This window comes from Salvelinus fontinalis, chromosome 16 (assembly GCF_029448725.1).
Source record: "Salvelinus fontinalis isolate EN_2023a chromosome 16, ASM2944872v1, whole genome shotgun sequence".
Lineage (NCBI taxonomy): Eukaryota > Metazoa > Chordata > Actinopteri > Salmoniformes > Salmonidae > Salvelinus > Salvelinus fontinalis.
In genome coordinates, this window is record NC_074680.1 from 10,895,059 (window position 1) to 10,911,137 (window position 16,079).

The 16,079-nt window shown below is 45.5% G+C and overlaps 1 protein-coding gene and 1 pseudogene across 2 annotated transcripts; both read left to right on the forward strand.

Annotated features, from left to right (window-relative positions):
- The first annotated feature begins 1,333 nt into the window (after positions 1 to 1,333).
- Positions 1,334 to 5,114, forward strand: LOC129812640 (platelet-activating factor receptor-like; annotated as a pseudogene).
- Positions 5,115 to 14,889, forward strand: LOC129812641 (platelet-activating factor receptor-like). Of its 2 annotated transcripts, XM_055864382.1 has the most exons (3): positions 5,115 to 11,002; positions 12,158 to 12,252; positions 12,671 to 14,889. In XM_055864382.1, exon 3 carries the CDS (start codon positions 12,713 to 12,715, stop codon positions 13,829 to 13,831), a length of 1,119 nt encoding a protein of 372 aa, XP_055720357.1. In that variant the 5' UTR covers positions 5,115 to 11,002; positions 12,158 to 12,252; positions 12,671 to 12,712; the 3' UTR covers positions 13,832 to 14,889. The 2 variants fall into 2 exon arrangements, with proteins under 2 accessions (XP_055720357.1, XP_055720358.1); XM_055864383.1 differs by lacking the exon at positions 5,115 to 11,002 and having other exon boundaries at positions 11,277 to 12,252.
- The last annotated feature ends 1,190 nt before the right edge of the window (positions 14,890 to 16,079 follow it).

A 16,079-nucleotide genomic window follows, 5' to 3' on the forward strand; every position in this document is an offset into this window, starting at 1 on the left:
AAATACATTTTTATCTGACTGGAAGTGTACAGACTGAAGTGGCAGCAAGTCTTAAACCTGAAATGGTTGAACATTTTGTCATGTCTTTTTGGTCTGTTTTCCTCTGTAGTCACTGCTAGTTTTGAAGCCTTTGTTAAGGCCTCTAGAAGTGCAAGTAATTTAAAACACCAAATATCCCGAGTGGACAGCCATACACTCTGCCAAAGACGATATCTGGGAGCAGCGACGGACGAACATCTGGGCCGATGCTATGCTGACCTCTTGTTCAGGGAAGAGCGGGGGCTGATATCGCATGGAACACTCGAAAGTCGAGAGACTAGTGGCCAAGCAGAGAAGGGTGTTGCGGGCGTATTCCACCCACGTGTTGTTGGCTCCAGGTGGTGGGGTTGGTCGAGACGAGGCACCTAAGCATATTCTCCAGGTCTTGATTGGCACGCTCTGACTAGCCGTTGGACCGGGTATGAAACCCGGAGGACAAGCTGGCTCGATGACCCAATAAGGGTGCAGAACTCTTTCCAGAATCGGGACGAGAATTGACGACCACAATCAGAGACAATGTCGGCAGGGAGTTCATGGATTTGGAAGACGTGCTGCACCATGAGCTGAGTCGTCTTCTGAAGGTAACTTGGGGAGAGGGATGAAATGGGCAGCTTTAGAGAACCTTTCCACTACTGTCAGGATAGTGGTGTTGCCATCAGACGGAGGAAGCCCAGTGACAAAATCCAGGGATATATGAGACCAGGAGCGATGAGGAACAGGGAGTGGCTGAAGGAGGCCTGCCGCAGAGTCTTATTCTGAGCACAAACCGTGCATGTGGCGACGAAGACTGAGACATCAGGAACCATAGTGGGCCACCAGAAGCGTTGTCGAAGGAAGGCCAGGGTTCAACGGGAGCTAGGATGGCAGGTGAGCTTGGAGGAATGAGCACATTCCAGGACCTGAGATAGGGCTGAATCAGGGACAAACATCTGGTAATCTTGACAATTAAAAAATCATTAAAGTAGTTGGCAATATCAGTGGGTTTAATGAGCCATCTGATTCAATGAATGATGAAGCTGAGTTTGCCTTTTTGCCCAACAGTTCTTTTAAGGTGCTCCAAAGCTTTTCACTGTCATTCTTTATATAATTTATCTTAGTTTTATAGTATAGTTTCAACACTTCCACCACTGGCATTTCTGTCTTTTCTGTAAATGTTATAACCTTGTATTGCTACCACTGTATCATCAAAGGTATTATCTAAGTGAGTTTCAGAGATAGTCAAAATATGAATGTCATCTGTTACTAGCAAGTTATTTACTTCATTAACCTTGTTTCTTAGACTACATATGTTAACGTGGGCTATTTTTGAACACTTTTCTGGGATGCTTGATTGTTTTCATTGTTTTACTGGGTAGCTTAGCAGAATTAGACATGCTCATGCTGTTTATGTTAGTGCAGGGTGAGCTGCACACATGGGACTTCCTACTACGGCACACCGCCTCAGTGCTAACACTATAACTCTGGTTCATAGGCACATGATTACTGCATACAATAGCTGTGGGATCAGCAGAGGCATTCAGCGCAGTTAGAGGGGCATAAATTAGGTTACTTACATTGCATCTTCCAACGCCCCTGGGATAATGTACATTTGCTGAAACATTATGACAACTCAGTGACACAATGGTAGGAATTTACTGAGCTGGGCTTGGGTCATTGATAAGTAATTGTCTCAATGCAGCCTTATAATGCTGTGAAAGGATCCAGGAACCCAGATGATTTGGATGGATCCCATCCTCCTTATCAAACGAGCTTTGTTTCCAGAAGGTATCAAAATTGTCAATAAATGGGCCTCCCGGGTGGCGCAGTGGTCTAGGGCACTGCATCGCAGTGCTAACTGCGCCACCAGAGTCTCTGGGTTCGCCCCCAGGCTCTGTCGCAGCCGGCCGCGACCGGGAGGTCCGTGGGGCGACGCACAATTGGGCTAGCGTCGTCCGGGTTAGGGAGGGTTTGGCCGGTAGGGATTTCCTTGTCTCATCGCGCTCCAGCGACTCCTGTGGCGGGCTGGGCGCAGTGCGCGCTAACCAAGGGGGCCAGGTGCACACATTGGTGCGGCTGGCTTCCGGGTTGGAGGCGCGCTGTGTTAAAGAAGCAGGTTGGGTTGTGCCTCGGAGGACGCATGGCTTTCGACCTTCGTCTCTCCCGAGCCCGTACGGGAGTTGTAGCGATGAGACAAGATAGTAATTACTAGCGATTGGATACCACGAACTGGGGATAAAAAATAATAATAATAAAATAAAGAAAATTGTCAATAAATGTTACACCCACAGAGCTGAAATAGTCTCGTAGCCAGTTATGGGGGGCTAAAAGTCTGCTTTCCTTGGAAAAGGGTTTGGGATTTACTGGAACCAGGACATATCCATCCTTAAGGATTTTTGTGACGTAGTTCCTCCGGATTGTGGGAATCTCATTGAACTGACCAGGGTAAGTGCAGTTCAACCTTTGTTTCCTCTTGCGCACACTTCCCATTCCTAAGTGAATGTCACTAGGGCGGCCAAACAGTTATGCCACATTAGGCAAAGCATCAGTCCAGATATCATGTCATTCCATACAATATCATAACACCTTTTATAGAGACTTTATTCTTTTTCTAATACATGAGTTGTTAAGCCACTCAGTAGGGCTTATGAAGCCTTTATAGCCACATTTTTTGTAAATATAAAGTAGGACCCCTCTTGTTATTGTCTGTTATACTGATGACAGAGCAGGAAGACATTCGTCTAGATTTGACTGGAAATATGGTCATCATTTACTCATCACAAACAGAGAGCACAGTGTCAAGTCCACTAAAGTGAATATTGCAGTGAGTCTTGAAATATGACTCTAATAGGAAGTGTTTTTCTCACAGAGGGAGTTGCTTTCTTTAGCAAAACCAAAAGTGGAGTCGACCATGGGGATAAAAGAGGACTTAGTAGTGACCACGGATGTGAACTTTGTCAGGAACAGAAACTTTCTGGACTCGGCGTTCCGCTACACCCTCTTCCCAGTGTTCTACGGTGTTGTGTTCATCCTTGGGCTGATAGCCAATAGTTACGTGCTGTTCGTGCTGTGGCGCCTGCGCAATGCCAAGGCCTTGAACGAGATCTGCATCTACATGGCCAACCTGACTGTGGCCGACCTCCTCTTCGTGTGCGCCCTCCCCGTCTGGATTAGCTACTACCATCACGGTGGCGTCTGGCTCTACGGCGAATTCCTGTGCCGTGTCACCGGCGTGTTCTTCTTCATCAACACCTACTGCTCCATTCTCTTCCTCACTGCCATCAGTATCAACCGCTACTGGGCCATCACGCGCCCGCTGAACGCCGCCTCGTCCCGACCATTGGTGCCGTGGGGTGGTCGTCACAGCGGTCATCTGGGTGGTCACTCTGTCCATGTCTGTGCCATACCTCTTGAAGACGGGCATCCAAAAAGACGAGAGCAACGTGTCGCGATGCTTCGAGGGCTACCACCATGAGACAGATGGCGAGAAGCGGCTGGTGGCCGCAACCCACCTTATCATTGTGGGGTGCTTCGTCTTGGTCTTCTTCCTCGTCGTAGTGTGTAATCTGCTAATCGCCCGGGCGTTACTAGCGCAGTCCCTTACCCAGGCTCGGGGCACCAGTTCCTCCAAACCCCGGGGGGTGAAGGGCCGGGCCCTGCAGATGCTGTGCGCTGTGGTGGGGGTGTTCGTGGTGTGCTTCCTCCCCCATCACATGGTCCAGGGCCCCTGGACCCTGGCTGTGCTGGAGATCAAGGAGGGCTGGGGCAGCGCGGAATGGAACCAGAAGACCAGGCAGTGGTTGAACGACGCCCACCAGGTCACCCTGATGCTGATGGGGCTCAACTGCCTCTTAGATCCCGTGGTGTACTGCTTCGCCACCAGGAGGTTCCACATGTATATCAAGGACCATCTGATAAAGGTGGGGATGGGCAGAGGCTGCTCGGAAACAGCCATCACACACATCTCTATAGTGGAATGCAAGAATGTGAGCCAGCGGCTCCATCGTGAACAGCAGCAGCTCAATAATTAAAGTCCTTCACTGTAACGGAAAACTGTAATTTATATGGTAAATTTGGGTATTATCAACAGTAAAATACTCCAAACGTTTTACTGCAGCATAGTGGAAATGGTTGTGGGCGGGGAAACAATTGCTTTATTTTGAATGGTACTGTAATTCCACCCCACAGAATACAGTACTGTATCATGTCAAAAACCTTTTGACCACTTGTGGGTGAATGTTATTGTTGTTTCTGGCTTATGAACATATTTTGAGCTGTGCCTTGTAAGAGGCTATATTTGTTACACCCATGAGTGAAAATACTGTACCAATTTAACTCTTATGTTATAGGAGACAGATTGTACAGGGGACAGATTTTAGTGGCAGCGAGTCTTAAACCTTAAATGGTTGACCATTTTACCATGACCTTTTGGTCTGTACCCCTGTAGTCGCTGCCAGTTTGGAAAATTTTGTTAAGGCCTTTTTTGTTAAGGTGCAAGTAATATTAAACACAAATTATGCATTAATATGCTGTGGGATGTTTACAACCAGATTCATCTGGTTTTCAAGGGAAAAGGAAAGAGAGCCTGTGACGCCTACACGACTTCCGCTTTTGGACGTTAACAAGGCGACACTCCATCTTAACTCCTCCTCCACATTTATTGGATTGGTTGAACAGTGCAGTCAGCTACGTTAGGTTACCTAGCAGCCAACCTGCTTGCACCAATCCCTTGTAATTACAGTAAAATACTATGAATTACAAACCCGTCCCCTCAATGAATTTCATTCATCCATGTGCCGACCTTACAGTGAAATGCTTACTTACAAGCCCTTAACCAACAACACAGTTAAGAAAAATAAGTGTTTAGAAAGTATTTACTAAAATTAACTGAAGCAAAAAATAAAAAGAAGAAAATAGAAAAATATTTAAAGAGCAACAATAAAATAAGTAGTGCGGCTGTATACAGGGGGTACCGGTACAGAATCGATGTGCGGGGGCACCGGTTAGTTGAGGTAATATGTACATGAAAATAGAGGTAAAGTGACTATGCATAAATAATAAACAGAGAGTAGCAGCAGCGTAAAAATGGAGGGGGGGGGGGGGGGGTAGCCATTTGCAAATAGTCTGGGTAGCCATTTGATTAGCTGTTAAATTTCACCACCTCTCTTTCTTCCTGTTCTTTTTCTCTTTGAGTGTAAACAGAGTATAAAAGCAGAAGTTTCATAGGGAACTGGAGCTTCTATAAATGATAGATTCACCCCTTATACAATTCCCTCTGGAAGGAGATTAAAAGGCTCTATTCAGAAATCCTCATTATTCCGTTGAATGATTTAAAATTTGAGCGTCATTATTTCTATATAGCCTATACTTTCTCGTTCTGAACTTCTAACCTGAGTAGGACGGGTCTGGCTTTGCGACAATGATCAAGAGCAGCTGCTCACCGATATGACAGCCCCAATGCAGTTACACCTCCGACAGCGCCAAAACATCAGCTATGCGGGTGTCGGCTATTGCCGGTTAATGCTGATCTGATTGAATCTAGGCCTAAGGGTCCCACTGTTCAGCAAGAGTAGGAGCAGGGCAAGTTTCATTCAGCCATCAGGCTGCTGAACAGTGGGACATAGGACAGATATAGATGGACAGTAGGCCCCAGAGACTTTGAATATGAGAAAATGTAAATGTGTGACTTGTGTACTAGCTTTCCAGTTTTCCGTACTGCATGTAATATATTGTGTTGTGTATTTGTATGCTGACACCAGAAAATGAATTTACATGTAAATGGACAAAGTGTATCGTATCATATCGTATTTGTTTTGCAATTTGTACGATTGCAAAACAAATACTGGGAGCCAAGAAGTACTTTTTAAAATGTGATGAATTGCTATTATTGTTATTGCTATTATTATTGTAAAGAATGGTGGAGTAACAAGCTTTTAAGGTCATTTTATGAGGCTGGTAACCATCCTACTGGGCACAGATGTCAATTCAACATCTATTCCATGTTGGGTCAGCGTAATTTCAATGAAATGATGTGGAAACCATGTTGATTCAACCAGTATATGCCCAGTGGGATGTGATGAACGTGATGACTTCTCAGCTGTTAGCTGCTGAAGTATAAACAGAGACGGTTTATGAAGGAAGTTGACCACTGATATAAATGTTGCACTCTTTGTATGTGATGCAATTGATGCATACTACCTCAACAAACCGGTTCCCCCGCACATTGACTCTGTACTGGCACCCCCTGTATATATATCTTTTTTTACTGTTCCTCTTTATTTGCTTGTCACTTTTTGTCTTATTCTTAACCATATTTTTGGAAACTGCACTGTCGGTTAGGGGCTCGCAAGTAAGCATTTCACTGTAAGGTGAGGTTGTATTTGGCGTATGTGACTAATAAAATTTGATTTGATTTGAGATCCTGAGGCCCATTGTCATGCTTTATCTGCCACCATCACCTCATGTTTCAGCATGATAATGCACGGCCCCATGTCACAAGGATCTGTACATAATTCCTGGAAGCTGAAAATGTTCTCAGTTCTTCCATGGCCTGCACACTCAGCAGACTCACCAGCCGAGCAATCAGCCTGTCACCAACCCTTTGGAAACATTTAGAAAAAATTGTGTTTGTCCAGATACAATGCTATTTTACAGTAAACAAATTGGCAACAGACTTTCAGCACGCTCATGGGGAAGGACATTCAACAACCACATCACTTACACAAATGACTGATGATTGGCTGAGATAAATTGATGATAAATAGATTGTGGCGGCTGTTTTGTTAGACTTCAGTGTGGCTTTTGACATTACTTGTATCTGTACAGGGTGGACTCTGAATTACTCTATGCAAAGTTGTATTGTCTTCTTGTCACGCCCTGACCTTAGTTATCTATGTTTTCTTTATTATTTTGGTTAGGTCAGGGTGTGACGAGGGTGGGTATGCTTGTTTTGTATTATCTAGGGTTTTTGTATGTCTAGGGGTGTTTGTAAGTCTAGGCATATGTAGGTCTATGGTGGCCTGAATTGGTTCCCAATCAGAGGCAGCTGTTTATCGTTGTCTCTGATTGGGGATCATATTTAGGTTGCCATTTTCCCTTGGGTATTTGTGGGTTCTTGTCTATGTGTAGTTGCCTGTTCAGCACTCATTTGTATAGCTTCACGGTTCGTTTTTGTTATTTTGTTCAGTGTTTCTGCTTATTAAAGAAGAATGTACGCATATCACGCTACGCCTTGGTCTCCTCCTTTTGACAGCCGTGACACTTCTCAGGAATTGTGTCTTATTACTTTGGTCTCATCCCTCACACAATCCTTTAAATGCTGTTACACCATGTGGCGATTGGGCCTGGTAATGTTTAGGTTACTGTAAGCTTGGTATTGTTAGATTGGTCAATGGTGGTTGGTTTTGGGTTGAAAGGTTACACCTTCAGATGTTGTAAATTGAATTAAATGTTGTTCTCTCTCTTGTATCCTGTATCTAAGTTGTAGGTTGTATTATCAATTCTCATTTCCTTCTGGCCTAATAAGCATCTCTTATGTTCATGCTTTGTCTTCTAATTCTTTGGAACTTAAGCTTTATGCCTTGTATGTGAGTCCATTCAATGTTACTTAAAATATCTGCCTTTGATATAGAGACTTCTCAGACCAATTCTTGCTAGTCAACGTCAACTCATTGCATCATGCTTGCTTGTATATTTTAATTCGCTTTATGAAGTCAGATAAACATTATAATAGGCTAATTGCTTAGTCCAATTAATAAGTCGCTGTCACGACTTCCGCCGAAGTCTCTCCTTGTTCGGGTGGTGGTCGACGTCACCGGCTTTCTAGTCACCACCGATCCATGTTTTGTTTTGTCTGTATTACACACACCTTGTTTCAATTCCCATATCATGTTCCTTATTTAACCCTCTGGCATACCTTTCTGTTCTGTCCGTGATTGTTGGTGTCTTAGTGGTTCGTGTAGGTGTTATTCTGTCTGTATTTTCCTTATTGGAATATTGCTTGCCTTTTTTGTGAGTAAACTCAGTTGTTTTGCTCAAACCTGTGTCCTGCGCCTGACTCCTCTACATCTCTGCACCCAATCGTTGACAGTCGCATGTGATGTATATACTCGACTGACGGAAAGCATAGCTACTATTAAAATACATTTTTATCTGACTGGAAGTGTACAGACTGAAGTGGCAGCAAGTCTTAAACCTGAAATGGTTGAACATTTTGTCATGTCTTTTTGGTCTGTTTTCCTCTGTAGTCACTGCTAGTTTTGAAGCCTTTGTTAAGGCCTCTAGAAGTGCAAGTAATTTAAAACACCAAATATCCCGAGTGGACAGCCATACACTCTGCCAAAGACGATATCTGGGAGCAGCGACGGACGAACATCTGGGCCGATGCTATGCTGACCTCTTGTTCAGGGAAGAGCGGGGGCTGATATCGCATGGAACACTCGAAAGTCGAGAGACTAGTGGCCAAGCAGAGAAGGGTGTTGCGGGCGTATTCCACCCACGTGTTGTTGGCTCCAGGTGGTGGGGTTGGTCGAGACGAGGCACCTAAGCATATTCTCCAGGTCTTGATTGGCACGCTCTGACTAGCCGTTGGACCGGGTATGAAACCCGGAGGACAAGCTGGCTCGATGACCCAATAAGGGTGCAGAACTCTTTCCAGAATCGGGACGAGAATTGACGACCACAATCAGAGACAATGTCGGCAGGGAGTTCATGGATTTGGAAGACGTGCTGCACCATGAGCTGAGTCGTCTTCTGAAGGTAACTTGGGGAGAGGGATGAAATGGGCAGCTTTAGAGAACCTTTCCACTACTGTCAGGATAGTGGTGTTGCCATCAGACGGAGGAAGCCCAGTGACAAAATCCAGGGATATATGAGACCAGGAGCGATGAGGAACAGGGAGTGGCTGAAGGAGGCCTGCCGCAGAGTCTTATTCTGAGCACAAACCGTGCATGTGGCGACGAAGACTGAGACATCAGGAACCATAGTGGGCCACCAGAAGCGTTGTCGAAGGAAGGCCAGGGTTCAACGGGAGCTAGGATGGCAGGTGAGCTTGGAGGAATGAGCACATTCCAGGACCTGAGATAGGGCTGAATCAGGGACAAACATCTGGTAATCTTGACAATTAAAAAATCATTAAAGTAGTTGGCAATATCAGTGGGTTTAATGAGCCATCTGATTCAATGAATGATGAAGCTGAGTTTGCCTTTTTGCCCAACAGTTCTTTTAAGGTGCTCCAAAGCTTTTCACTGTCATTCTTTATATAATTTATCTTAGTTTTATAGTATAGTTTCAACACTTCCACCACTGGCATTTCTGTCTTTTCTGTAAATGTTATAACCTTGTATTGCTACCACTGTATCATCAAAGGTATTATCTAAGTGAGTTTCAGAGATAGTCAAAATATGAATGTCATCTGTTACTAGCAAGTTATTTACTTCATTAACCTTGTTTCTTAGGCTACATATGTTAACGTGGGCTATTTTTGAACACTTTTCTGGGATGCTTGATTGTTTTCATTGTTTTACTGGGTAGCTTAGCAGAATTAGACATGCTCATGCTGTTTATGTTAGTGCAGGGTGAGCTGCACACATGGGACTTCCTACTACGGCACACCGCCTCAGTGCTAACACTATAACTCTGGTTCATAGGCACATGATTACTGCATACAATAGCTGTGGGATCAGCAGAGGCATTCAGCGCAGTTAGAGGGGCATAAATTAGGTTACTTACATTGCATCTTCCAACGCCCCTGGGATAATGTACATTTGCTGAAACATTATGACAACTCAGTGACACAATGGTAGGAATTTACTGAGCTGGGCTTGGGTCATTGATAAGTAATTGTCTCAATGCAGCCTTATAATGCTGTGAAAGGATCCAGGAACCCAGATGATTTGGATGGATCCCATCCTCCTTATCAAACGAGCTTTGTTTCCAGAAGGTATCAAAATTGTCAATAAATGGGCCTCCCGGGTGGCGCAGTGGTCTAGGGCACTGCATCGCAGTGCTAACTGCGCCACCAGAGTCTCTGGGTTCGCCCCCAGGCTCTGTCGCAGCCGGCCGCGACCGGGAGGTCCGTGGGGCGACGCACAATTGGGCTAGCGTCGTCCGGGTTAGGGAGGGTTTGGCCGGTAGGGATTTCCTTGTCTCATCGCGCTCCAGCGACTCCTGTGGCGGGCTGGGCGCAGTGCGCGCTAACCAAGGGGGCCAGGTGCACACATTGGTGCGGCTGGCTTCCGGGTTGGAGGCGCGCTGTGTTAAAGAAGCAGGTTGGGTTGTGCCTCGGAGGACGCATGGCTTTCGACCTTCGTCTCTCCCGAGCCCGTACGGGAGTTGTAGCGATGAGACAAGATAGTAATTACTAGCGATTGGATACCACGAACTGGGGATAAAAAATAATAATAATAAAATAAAGAAAATTGTCAATAAATGTTACACCCACAGAGCTGAAATAGTCTCGTAGCCAGTTATGGGGGGCTAAAAGTCTGCTGAAACGTTCAATGCCACACTCAACCCCATCAGTTCTTTAAAATCCATCGTCAGCTGTTCTGAGCTGCCCTTCATAATGTCATTGAATCCCACATTAACTATGATAGACTCAATTTCCTGATGCTGATTTAAAATGTTTGGTAGCAGCTTATTGATATCCTGTACTCGTGCTCCTGGATAGCACAAAGGTTTTGCCCAACGGACTGAGACATTACTCACCAATACAATGGCCGGAGAAGGGAATGGAGAAATCTGACCATTCCTACCCCTCACACAATTCTTTGAACCTTTCACAGATCCACGAGAAGCAGGATAGCGTATGCCCGCTGCTTCCCCCGATAGGTCCAGACCTCCCACAGAAGGTCGTGCCCGTCAGATCCAGAGAGAGGGAAAGGAGCCGAACTCGACAACGAAGCCACTGCTGGAGTCAGCGTATTTGGAGTCAGCACCGCCAGCGCAGACACAGGCAATCCCAGCGATGAAGGCGCAGGTAGATCAGGTACCAGTGCAGCGACGCTATTCCTAATGTCAATCTGCTCCTAACCTCTCACAACCACGGCCGTCCGCTTAGCAGCATGCTGCTGCCTTTGGTTTCCTCGACTTGTGACATGGGACCAGCGCTGATTGGAACAATCTTCTTGCTGTTCTCTGTCTACTTCATTACAAGATGGAGTAGGGGAAGCAGATGGAGACAATTTCCTTGGCAGGCAAGTTATAGGTAGCGCAGGCCATTCGGATAGGGACAGATGACAAGGCTGGGAAACATCCATCAGGCCCGAGCGGCGTCCAGCCATAAGAGTTGAGAACGAGAAAGTTCCAATTTGCATTTTCCCCGTAAGTGTCACGATCGTCATATAAGCACACATACAAAACAAAACAATATCCCACATCGCAGGTGGGAAAAGGAACACACTAAGTATGATCCCCAATTAGAGGCAACGATTATCAGCTGCTACCAATTGGGAATCATACACATACACCAACATAGAAATATACTATCTAGAAACCCCACCAGTCACGCTCTGACCTATTACACCATAGAGAACCCCAAGGGCTCTCTATGGTCAGGGCGTGACAGTAAGTTAGTGCAGAATTTGCTTGCTAATCGTAGGCACCTCATTCCTGTATTCCTCTGCAAGCAAACAATTGCTTCATTTGAACTCTGGATTGTCAATACAGTGGAGTCGACCATGTGTGACTGTTGCTGTTGTATGTTTACAAGGCCTATGCCAAACATTAGGAATGCCTTCCTAATATTGATTTGCACCACCCCCCCTCCACACACACACACACACACACACACACACACACACACACACACACACACACACACACAGACACACACACACACACACACACACACTGATTGAAGTGGGTTTAACAAGTGACATCAATAATGGATCATAGCATTCACCTGGTCAATCTATTTCATGGAAAGAGCAAGTGTTCTTAATGTTTTGTACCCTGTATATATTTAGTGTATAATGTATATTTACTTATCAGATCGGACTTGCCGTAACTGAAGTTCCGTATATTTTTTTTCCCTACAGGGCTGTTTTCTCTTTCATTTCAAGTTTAAGAAAGACAAGTCTTAACATGTGAAATATTAAAACATTTACACTCAATTTCTTTGTACTTCTTTTCCTTGGAAAAGGGTTTGGGATTTACTGGAACCAGGACATATCCATCCTTAAGGATTTTTGTGACGTACTTCCTCCGGATTGTGGGAATCTCATTGAACTGACCAGGGTAAGTGCAGTTCAACCTTTTGTTTCCTCTTGCGCTCACTTCCCATTCCTAAGTGAATGTCACTAGGGCGGCCAAACAGTTATGCCACATTAGGCAAAGCATCAGTCCAGATATCATGTCATTCCATAACACCTTTTATAGAGACTTTATTATTTTTCTAATACATGAGTTGTTAAGCCACTCAGTAGGGCTTATGAAGCCTTTATAGCCACATTTTTTGTAAATATAAAGTAGGACCCCTCTTGTTATTGTCTGTTATACTGATGACAGAGCAGGAAGACATTAGTCTAGATTTGACTGGAAATATGGTCATCATTCACTCATCATCACAAACAGAGAGCACAGTGTCAAGTCCACTAAAGTGAATATTGCAGTGAGTCTTGAAATATGACTCTAATAGGAAGTGTTTTTCTCACAGAGGGAGTTGCTTTCTTTAGCAAAACCAATAGTGGAGTCGACCATGGGGATAAAAGAGGACTTAGTAGTGACCACGGATGTGAACTTTGTCGGGAACGGAAACTTTCTGGACTCGGCGTTCCGCTACACCCTCTTCCCAGTGTTCTACGGTGTTGTGTTCATCCTTGGGCTGATAGCCAATAGTTACGTGCTGTTCGTGCTGTGGCGCCTGCGCAATGCCAAGGCCTTGAACGAGATCTGCATCTACATGGCCAACCTGACTGTGGCCGACCTCCTCTTCGTGTGCGCCCTCCCCGTCTGGATTAGCTACTACCATCACGGTGGCGTCTGGCTCTACGGCGAATTCCTGTGCCGTGTCACCGGCGTGTTCTTCTTCATCAACACCTACTGCTCCATTCTCTTCCTCACTGCCATCAGTATCAACCGCTACAGGGCCATCACGCGCCCGCTGAACGCCGCCTCGTCCGACCATTGGTGCCGTGGGGTGGTCGTCACAGCGGTCATCTGGGTGGTCACTCTGTCCATGTCTGTGCCATACCTCTTGAAGACGGGCATCCAGAAGGACGAGAGAAACGTGTCGCGATGCTTCGAGGGCTACCACCATGAGACAGATGGCGAGAAGCGGCTGGTGGCCGCAACCCACCTTATCATTGTGGGGTGCTTCGTCTTGGTCTTCTTCCTCGTCGTAGTGTGTAATCTGCTAATCGCCCGGGCGTTACTAGCCCAGTCCCTTACCCAGGCTCGGGGCTCCAGTTCCTCCAAACCCCGGGGGGTGAAGGGCCGGGCCCTGCAGATGCTGTGCGCTGTGGTGGGGGTGTTCGTGGTGTGCTTCCTCCCCCACCACATGGTCCAGGGCCCCTGGACCCTGGCTGTGCTGGAGATCAAGGAGGGCTGGGGCAGCGCGGAATGGAACCAGAAGACCAGGCAGTGGTTGAACGACGCCCACCAGGTCACCCTGATGCTGATGGGGCTCAACTGCCTCTTAGATCCCGTGGTGTACTGCTTCGCCACCAGGAGGTTCCACATGTATATCAAGGACCATCTGAAAAAGGTGGGGATGGGCAGAGGCTGCTCGGAAACAGCCATCACACACATCTCTATAGTGGAATGCAAGAATGTGAGCCAGCGGCTCCATCGTGAACAGCAGCAGCTCAATAATTAAAGTCCTTCACTGTAACGGAAAACTGTAATTTATATGGTAAATTTGGGTATTATCAACAGTAAAATACTCCAAATGTTTTACTGCAGCATAGTGTAAATTGTTGTGGGCGGGGAAACAAGTGCTTTATTTTGAATGGTACTGTAATTCCACCCCACAGAATACAGTACTGTATCATGTCAAAAACCTTTTGACCACTTGTGGGTGAATGTTATTGTTGTTTCTGGCTTATGAACATATTTGAGCTGTGCCTTGTAAGAGGCTATATTTGTTGCACCCATGAGTGAACCAATTTAACTCTTATGTTATAGGAGACAGATTGTACAGGGGACAGATTTTAGTGGCAGCGAGTCTTAAACCTTAAATGGTTGACCAATTTTACCATGACCTTTTGGTCTGTACCCCTGTAGTCGCTGCCAGTTTGGAAAATTTTGTTAAGGCCTTTTTTGTTAAGGTGCAAGTAATATTAAACACAAATTATGCTGTGGGATGTTTACAACCAGATTCATCTGGTTTTCAAGGGAAAAGGAAAGAGAGCCTGTGACGCCTACACGACTTACGCTTTTGGACGTTAACAAGGCGACACTCCATCTTAACTCCTCCTCCACATTTATTGGATTGGTTGAACAGTGCAGAAGAGAACCTCCCCCAACAGTTTTTTTCTTCTCGTCAGCTACGTTAGGTTACCTAGCAGCCAACCTGCTTGCACCAATCCCTTGTAATTACAGTAAAATACTATGAATTACATACCCGTCCCCTCAATGAATTTCATTCATCCATGTGCCGACCTTACAGTGAAATGCTTACTTACAAGCCCTTAACCAACAACGCAGTTAAGAAAAATAAGTGTTTAGATAGTATTTACTAAAATTAACTGAAGTAAAAAATAAAAAGAAGAAAATAGAAAAATATTTAAAGAGCAACAATAAAATAACAGTAGTGAGGCTATATACAGGGGGTACCGGTACAGAATCGATGTGCGGGGGCACCGGTTAGTTGAGGTAATATGTACATGAAAATAGAGGTAAAGTGACTATGCATCAATAATAAACAGAGTAGCAGCAGCGTAAAAAAGGGGGGGGGGGGGGGGGGTAGCCATTTGCAAATAGTCTGGGTAGCCATTTGATTAGCTGTTAAATTTCACCACCTCTCTTCCTGTTCTTTTTCTCTTTGAGTGTAAACAGGGTATAAAAGCAGAAGTTTCATAGGGAACTTGAGCTTCTATAAATGAAAGATTCACCCCTTACACAATTCCAAGAGGTGTGTGTGGTGCGATGTGAAATAGTATATCGTTGTTGTGAGCTGCGGCCATCTGGAATGAGATAAAGGGCTCTACACAATAAGATCCGCCACATCTGCATAGCGGTGGTTTTGGCGGTGTAGGAGGTGGAACTGCATAGAAATGTCAATTTCACAAGCAGATCCTAAAGCGGACATTGCTATTGGCTGCATGGAGTCGCATTAAGATAAATCCCATGCAACCTTGTTTAACCACCCTACCAAGGTAGGGAATGGTCAGGTGGTCAAACAAGGCTTGAATACGGGCCAGATGTTACTCCCAAGTATCTGCATAAACCACTACACCGTCCAGATAAACAGCGCACCCGACCAAGCCGGAGACAACCCTATTCAAAAGCCGCTGAAAAGGCCAAAACTATAACCAAATACAGGTACAGACCTGAGGGTGTAATAAGGGCAGAGATTTCAAGAGCCCTACTCATCAGTGACACCTGCCAATGGCCCTTTAACAGGTCAAACTTGCTCACAAACTTCGTTACTCCGACCTGATCAACGCAGTCCTCCATCCGAGGAAGAGGAAATTAATCTGGCTTAGTGACACTGTTTACCTTACTGTAGTCCATACAAAATCTGTTTGTCCCATCTAGTTTACTGACCAAGACACAGGAAGAAACCCAGCTGGAGAAAGAAGGCTCTGCTATCTCACTCTTCAGCATGTATCTGACCTCAGCATCCAGACAACGCAGTTTCTCTGAAGAAACTCTATAGAACCGCTGACGGATGGGGTCATCCCCAACGTCAGTATCGTGTTCTGTTAAGTTTGTACGTGTAGGCGTATCAGAAAACAAAACCGGAAAACTCTTAATCAGACCGACCAACTCGTCTCTCCTATTAGCAGGTAGATGAGCGAGAATGCTATCCAAAACACCCAGTGATTTAATTTTTCAATCTACCCTGCAGTACGCAATCATTGGGACTAGGGACATCCTACTCACGGACATACCATGACAAA